Raw genomic sequence first — 7,410 nt, forward strand, 5'->3', positions numbered from 1 at the left:
GATAGCAACAAGTAGTTAAGAACCCAAGAAGACAACGTAGACAGAAAGAATTTGGTAATCTGGTGTTAGCTGCCCCTTAATCAAAATCCAGTTTTTATCCTCAGTGATAAATGGCATCTGAGGAGTTTGACTGCTATAATTTCTGTCTGTTCAATAGACCTTCCTCAAAACCCTGACTCAAATGTCCTTGTACCTATTATATACCTGTTGTATTCCTAGTATGCCATTGCTATCCTCACTTGGGATCATAGAGAGGTGTAAAGATACAACTCCTAACTCAAAATCTAATTTCCCATTTGTTAATACATCTCTATTCTGCCTCTCAGCTTATGAAAGTATTTTCTAGCTTGGCTCTTCTGCATAGTCCTTTGCAATCTAGTAAAGTTAGGCTTTTCAAAGTTGTTCTTAACAAGTTATTTTACAAGCTTTAAAAATAACAGTTTTATTTATTTTTTTTCTGGTGAAACTGGTGTTTCACATCATATATAATCAGAAACTATATATACAAATCAAGAACAGTGGCTGTCAGTTCCTCTTTCCCCAACTTCAGCATCTATACCGTGAGAAATAATCATGTCCTCCCCCAATTCAAAACCACTCTATGTCTCATACATAAACTTGGTGCTGCCTTTATGAACACTTGTCAAGTAATCTTTGAAGATAAATTGCCAGAATGAATTTGGCAGTTCCAGTCCAGGAAAACCCCAATGCGCATGTCTTTCTTCAGCCATTGCTATTAGAGGACTATAAATGTTCTCTATGGTCCGACATCCCATTTACTTTTTACTGAGTCACACTGACCTTTTGATCTGTGGCTGAATCATGGACTAGCAATTTTTTTAAGACAAGTAAAGCAGGATACCACATCCTGCTTTTATGAGTAACTTTATTTTAGCCCACTCACAACTTCACTTACAAGTCCAGTTGGAAGCACATGCTGGATTTTGAGCCAGGAGCATATATGAAATATAGGATGTTTGGTGTTCCATTGCCTAAACCACAGGTGTCAAACTCATGGTGTCACATTGCTGTCACGTAACGTATCGTGGCGTTTTTCCCCTTCGCAGAGCTGGAGTGGGTGTGGCCTGCTCATGACACATCTGGCCTGCAGGCTGCCGGTTTGACATCTAAACAAAATCACTAAAGTAAAACAAGCTGATACCAAGACTAAAATATAGTGACATGCAGCCTGTAATTATTCATCACACTAAGCCATAATTTCTAACTTAGTGTCATTTTAACCCAACAAGTGTGATTTGACAAATCATAGTTAAAATAAGCCATGGTTTAATGTGAGTGTGGACCTAGCCACAGTGTTACTCAGGGCCATCAATCTGATGACAAAAGAAAAGGGATAGTCAAAGTGTGTTTACAAAGTCACAGTATCCTACCAACTTTAATCTGTTGGAAGAAGGAACATCAGCAAAGTCAATAAGCAATCAAAGATCCTTCAGATTTTCACACAACAGAATTCAGAGATAATTATGGCTGAAAGGACAGCTACTTTACAGCATAGTTTGTGCGTTATAGTAAGCCAGAAGTGTAAAGCCTGAAGCACTTATCCAGAGCTTTTGAATATTGTTACTAAATTGTTAAAACTTTCATATGATCAGAGGGAAAACTTGACTATATGGGGAGTAGCCATATTTATTTATTTAAAATTGAATGGAATCAAAATTAGATTTTATTCTGACTACATCTACTGTTTTTGGGAGTATGGTCCCCTCAAAAGCAAGAGCGGCCGTAAACTCAGGAAAACTTTGGCATATGTGTTGACCTATAATGGGTAAGTTTATATCATGCTCCCCACACACAGACAAAATGCCTGATAATTTAGCTTTACATGTGAATCACTCAGACAGTTAAGCAAGAGATGCAAATACGATACATTTTAAATGGAAAACTAAACTCCTATTTTGTATAGCTCTATTGCTCTTCTTTACAGATGCAGGAATAAAAACGTACTCTTGAAAGTCCCTTAAAATTGTTTGTACATTGTGCATAGCAAAGATGGCGGTGATGATCTAAACTTGTTTAGATCTGCCACTATATTCTCATTATATAAAACTTAAAGCATTTATTAAGCTGGCTCACATTTCTTCTTGTGTCCTGTCAGATGCACTCCCTGAAGTAAAAGGCATCAGGAAGCAAATAGTGCGGCAAAGAAAATGTACAAGGAACATATTCTGAAGCACAGAAACCAATTGTGATGAGCTCAAATTGTGTAGTGTAGTTTGCTTCTTTAGCAATTTAGTTAAGATTTACATTGTCTTTCTTTTTGGAGCTCATGGTAGAGTATATAACTTTCCCTCCTATTTTTCTGCAAAACCCCCACCCTATGAGAGAGGTTGGGATGAAAGAGAACTAGCTCCAAATCACCCAGTGTTATCCACAACTGGAGAAGGACTTAAACCTGGATTATCCCAGTGCTACTCCCAACACTTGAACCACTGCACTACAGTGACTCTAAATACCCAGCCATCTAAAGTTTCCCCCAACTATTATTAGTGAAATAGAGTTCTGGAGCATACAGCATATTAATTCATATAGTTTGGTTGACTTTGTCTTAGCATGTTGCTCGAGTCCAGGCTATTGTGTTTATTCAGTTCATGCCTTAACAATGCCTAAAACAAGTTCCCCCACCACATTAATTCACTAAACAGTTTCTGTATGTTGTGTGAAATCAACTATAAACACATATCTCTAGGCCAGTGTGTGAACCCACTCCATTTTATGTTATTCAACAAGTTGTGACTAAATTAAGTCTAGCTTAGAGAAATTGGTGAATTCAGTCAGTGTCTCCTCTCTCCGGCAAATACTCCTTAGGAAAGCACCAAAATAGAACCTCAACAAATATGTTTACAAGTCTGACGCATAGCAAAAAAACACACTTCTCTTAGATCCTTCACGAAACAACGCTAATGGTAACGTAAGAACCACTAACAAATCTTCTGGGAAAGGTGCTTTGCTTAGCCAGGGAGTAGGAAAGAACCCGAGAGTCAGAATAGCCTCAGTTGCTAGCTTCTCGCTCGAGCTCCTGGACTAGGGATGAAGTAAAACCAGCTAATATCCTCACTGGGCTGTTTTAGGCCTGGCTTAGCATTTTATTTCTAAAGGAAACTCGATCACGCCGATTATCTGTGTTTGTAGGAGTCCTATATGCTCTCAAGAAACGACTTCTGAAAGGGAGGGGAGCTTGGCGTGCTCTCTCCCCGCTAGCACAAACTCCGTGATATTTACGGAGCCATAGTTGGCGCTGACCACACGAAGATTATCGGCAAGAAGACAGTATTACGGGAAATCTAACAAAAGCCGACAATCCACAACCACGACCCCTTCGACACTGTCATTCCCCCGCAGCACAAACGTGTGAACCAAGCATTTGTGTTGCCCCCACGGGTTAAAGCGCGCTCCACCCAGCCCGCTCACTGAAAGTTCGTGACTTTGCGGTGTCTTGGGACATTCCCAGCCCTCAAAACATCGCCCCCTTCCTTCTTTGGCTGGAAATTGACATAGTCCAGGGGCCTTTGCCTGGCAACGTGGGCGGGGGTTCCCGGAATGGAGCCCGAGCAGCAGAAACGCCACGAGGCAGAAACTGCCCAAATATGGGCATCTTCCCCTGCGTCAGCACGACCCCCCCCCTCCCGCTCGGCCCCGGAGGCTCCACCCACTGGAGCTGAAGTCAGAACTTGCGAGATCAAGGAAGTGAAGCTTAGGCGTGTGGGAGGCCAAGCCCTGGGGCCCTCGGGCGCGCCCCCTCCCTTTCCCGTCCCTGACTCCAACAGCACCGGGGCTTTTAAGCATCAAAGCTGAGATGTTGACATCAAAAGGGAAAGAAATGGGAGGGGAACGGAAACAGACTCCGAAAACCTCGGGAGAATGACGCGCGGCAGAGCTCCGATCTGGGGGATCACAGAGAAGACACCGGGCGGGGAAGATGAGGAAAGGAAAGAGAGCAAGAGGAAACGCGGTGAATTCCATCGAGCACCTGACGGCCGGTCTAATTAGGTTTCCACTAACAGCCCCATTAGGAAGAACAAACATCCACCGGAAGGGTTAACGACCAGGTACTGCCATCCGGGCGTTCCAGAAATTAAATCTTCCCCCATCTATGTTTTTCCGAGATTAAGTAGGTCGTGTCCATGCCTGTACAGAAATCCACAAAATACTTTTTAAAAAAAACGAGTTGGTAAGTTGTGGCACATGAAAAGAGGCACACAGATAAAGTAATTGGAACATGTTTACTTAAATAATTAATAAAAAGTCAAAACACAAATACAATCATAGAGGGTGAACTTGAGGACTCAAAAGTATTAAAGGCGCTAGTAAACAAACCCGCTTCCCCTTCTTGGCCCTTTTGTCCACGCAATGGCCTCTTGGGGGAAGAGAGAGGCTGAGATTCCATCACTTCCCTGACAAACTGTCCTGGTCCCTTTTCTTTCAGTTATAAATTAAATTAAGTCCATTTCTTTTTCTACTGGCATGGACGAGACCAAAAGGCCAGTTTTCTGGACTCCGTCTCGAGTACCTCCAGTTCCACTGCACCATCCAGCGATGCAGCCGAGAGCACGAGAGCGAGAGAAACGCGTTTCTTTTAAATACACACACATACGAAATCACGCTCACAGACAGCTATAAAAAAAACCTTGTACACACTCAGCACAGATCGAAGTTCTGGATCCACCAGACTGAGTCACAGACGTAACTAGGAAACACGGACTTGGGAACAGAGACGCCTAACGTCAGTCCGGCTCCATGTAAACTTTTGCGTGACAAGTCCGCTTCCCTTTCTCACGGCAGAAAAAGTCTTTGAGAAGACGGCGATTGGTTTGGTCCCTCACCGCCTCAGAAAGACTGCTGCATCTTGGTTGTCAAGAGGAGCTGGCAGCCGTTGTTCACGTGGTTCATTACTTTCTGCTTCAGCTGCGCGACCTGGTCTCGGAGCGCGCTGGCAGTGTTAGACAGTCCCGCGTTCTCGTTCTTTAAGCTCTTCACCTTGTCCTCCAGCCGAGCGATGCGCTCCAGCTTCCTCTTCCTGCATTTGGTGGCGGCCAGGCGGTTGCGCAGCCGTTTCCTCTCCACCTTGATGCGCTCCTGGTCTTCCATGTTAATGGGAGACACGGGCGGGCTTTGCACATCCGGCACTGTCTGGGGCTCCTCTTTGAAACCCCGCGTGGGGTGGGGCAAAGCTAGGCCGTGAGGCTGCGGCATGTAGCTCAGGTTGGCACTGGGGAAGCTGGAGGTGGTACTCAGGGCGCCGGGAGGGTTATAGCTGGTCAAGTTGGTGTAGACAGGAGGCGGCTCCTGGGGAAGGGAGGCACCGTAGCCGCTGCTGGCCGACGAAGCTGCTACCGCGGCCCCGATCGAGACATTGGGGGGTGGCATGTGGTTCATCTTATGGAGATCGTCCAGCGCCTTGACGAAACCGTCAGCGAAGCCTTCCTGCTCTTCGGTGGCTCCCCGCGGATAGTAGTATTGTCCCGTCGGCGTGGGAGTGGTGGTGATCACGCCGTTGCTGTTCTGAACGATAAGGCGCTCCAACTCCGGGGCAGCCAGCTTAAGCGAAGAGCTCGCCGTTTCAGCCGACTGCTGCTGAAGCGAGCCCGGAAAGTAGGCAGCGGGGCCGTCTTCTTGGCCGCGGAGGTGATGGGGAAGCTGGGACTTCAGGCCGCGGAACGGCTCGGCCGACAGGTTCAAAGCCATGCCCGACTTCAGCGCCTTGTAGTCCTGGCTGTAGCCGGAGAAAAAGGAGTCAGGGTAGAAAAGCTGCTCCATCTTCGTGCACATCAGCCGCGCGCTGGGAGGAGGAGGGGGTGGATACCCGGGCTAGGACCGTCCGAGATGGCTCGGGGCTCACAGGAAAGGCCTTCTCTATCTGCCTGCCTGGGGCGTGGATCGAGTTCTTCTCCCAACGCGAGGAGAGCGCGCTTCCGCCTCCCTCCCAAGCTTCACTTCCAGATTTCAGAGCGAGACAGACACAGAAGGGGGGGAAGAAAAGCTGGTCTTTCAGTCGGCTTCTCCAACCTCCCGCCCTGACTAAGCTCCGCTAGCGAGGATGGTTCACGCTTGTCCCCCACAGAAGGCAAAGCCCACAGGACGAGCGTGCCGGCTTCAAGCCCTCCCCGAGAAGCAAAAGGAGCAGGTACCGTACCGGCCAAGGGAGAGAGCCTCCAAAGCGCGCTGACGCCAACTGTGAATTATCTGGGCTGCAGCGTGCGTTTCCCGGCGCCTTTTATTCTGGCCTTACCCGCGGTGCTGGCGGAAGGGCGCCCTCATTGGCTGGAGAGCGGGAGAGCCTCCGCCCACCGGAGCCGCACGCGAAAGGGGAACTGAGCTCATTGCTCGGCAGCTCGTGCTCCAGTAAACAGCCCGCGGGGCGGCGGCGGGGGTTGGAGGACAGCGCGTCAGAGTAACGGGATGGGCGGGAGAGCGAGGAAACCGGGAGCGAAAGCAGAAAAAAAAGGGTGCAGCCGCGGTGGCCGTGTGAGCAAAGGCACGCACGAAGCAGAGGCGCGGGGAGAGGTGGCGCGTGACGTCCTCTGCGCTGAGGAATGAGCCTCTCTCTGAATTTAAGCGCTGCTTATTTCTAAGCAAGCGCGGGGCATTGTAACCGAGAGGTAATAGGGGCGGAGGGTGGTTGTGAACAGTCCCCAGAGAGGTCGGGGCATTGGCGGGGGTGATTTTGGCATATCATTCCTTCAGCCTAGCCAACCTCATGGAGCTATGTATAAAGAGAAAAGTAAAACAACGCTCATAAGGCAGGCAGGCAGGCAGGCTTTCTTGAAGAAAGGTGACAGATCGGAACTGGGTGTTTTGTTTTGTTTTTAAAATGTATGCAAAGGCAGATCAATTTCATTCCCTAAGCGCCAGAAACCCAATCTGATTTTTCAGGATTGCAAGAGTTTTCAAGGTTAGTAAATATCAGGGAAGCATTTCTTTGTGAGAACTGCCTCTGTGAAGATAACATGGTTTATCAACGCTAGAAAAGCCTTCTGAGTAAATATTTTGTCGTTAAAATACAGACTTAAATGACAGTTATACCCAACTTCTGATGCTAAATGTCCTCTTCTCTATGAAAATTTAATGACACAGTGGTGGATTAAGGCTCACTAGTGCCCTAAGCACTGACAAATCTTGGTGCCCCCCTCCGTTGTACAAACTGTACAAATGAAGCCATATTCTCAACTCTGCGGTGTCCCCTTTGGGCCTGGTGCCCTAAGCACTTGCTTAGTCTGCTTAATGGTTAATACCCCACTGACTGGACACAAACAGTTCAGCCCAGCATACTGAGAAATAAATGTATACTCTGAGATGCATTCAAACAGGGATGTACAAATGCCATAAAAATATGTAGAAATAATCCTATGTCAAATACACACATTGAAATCAGAAACCACAGACAAATACCAC

The 7,410-nt window shown here is 47.1% G+C and overlaps 1 protein-coding gene across 2 annotated transcripts; it reads right to left on the reverse strand.

The window, feature by feature from the left end:
* Window positions 1-4,227: 4,227 nt before the first annotated feature.
* Window positions 4,228-6,362, reverse strand: JUNB (JunB proto-oncogene, AP-1 transcription factor subunit). 2 transcript variants are annotated; one of them, XM_026696307.2, is made up of 2 exons: window positions 6,152-6,362; window positions 4,228-5,731 (listed from the first exon to the last, which is right to left on the reverse strand). In XM_026696307.2, exon 2 carries the CDS (start codon window positions 5,701-5,703, stop codon window positions 4,846-4,848), a length of 858 nt encoding a protein of 285 aa, XP_026552092.1. In that variant the 5' UTR covers window positions 5,704-5,731; window positions 6,152-6,362; the 3' UTR covers window positions 4,228-4,845. The 2 variants fall into 2 exon arrangements, with proteins under 2 accessions (XP_026552092.1, XP_087780720.1); XM_087924594.1 differs by lacking the exon at window positions 6,152-6,362 and having other exon boundaries at window positions 4,228-5,932.
* Window positions 6,363-7,410: the final 1,048 nt, after the last annotated feature.

This window comes from Pseudonaja textilis, chromosome 2 (genome assembly GCF_049901715.1).
Source record: "Pseudonaja textilis isolate UNSWEBS1 chromosome 2, rPseTex1.2, whole genome shotgun sequence".
Classification (NCBI taxonomy): Eukaryota; Metazoa; Chordata; class Lepidosauria; order Squamata; family Elapidae; genus Pseudonaja; species Pseudonaja textilis.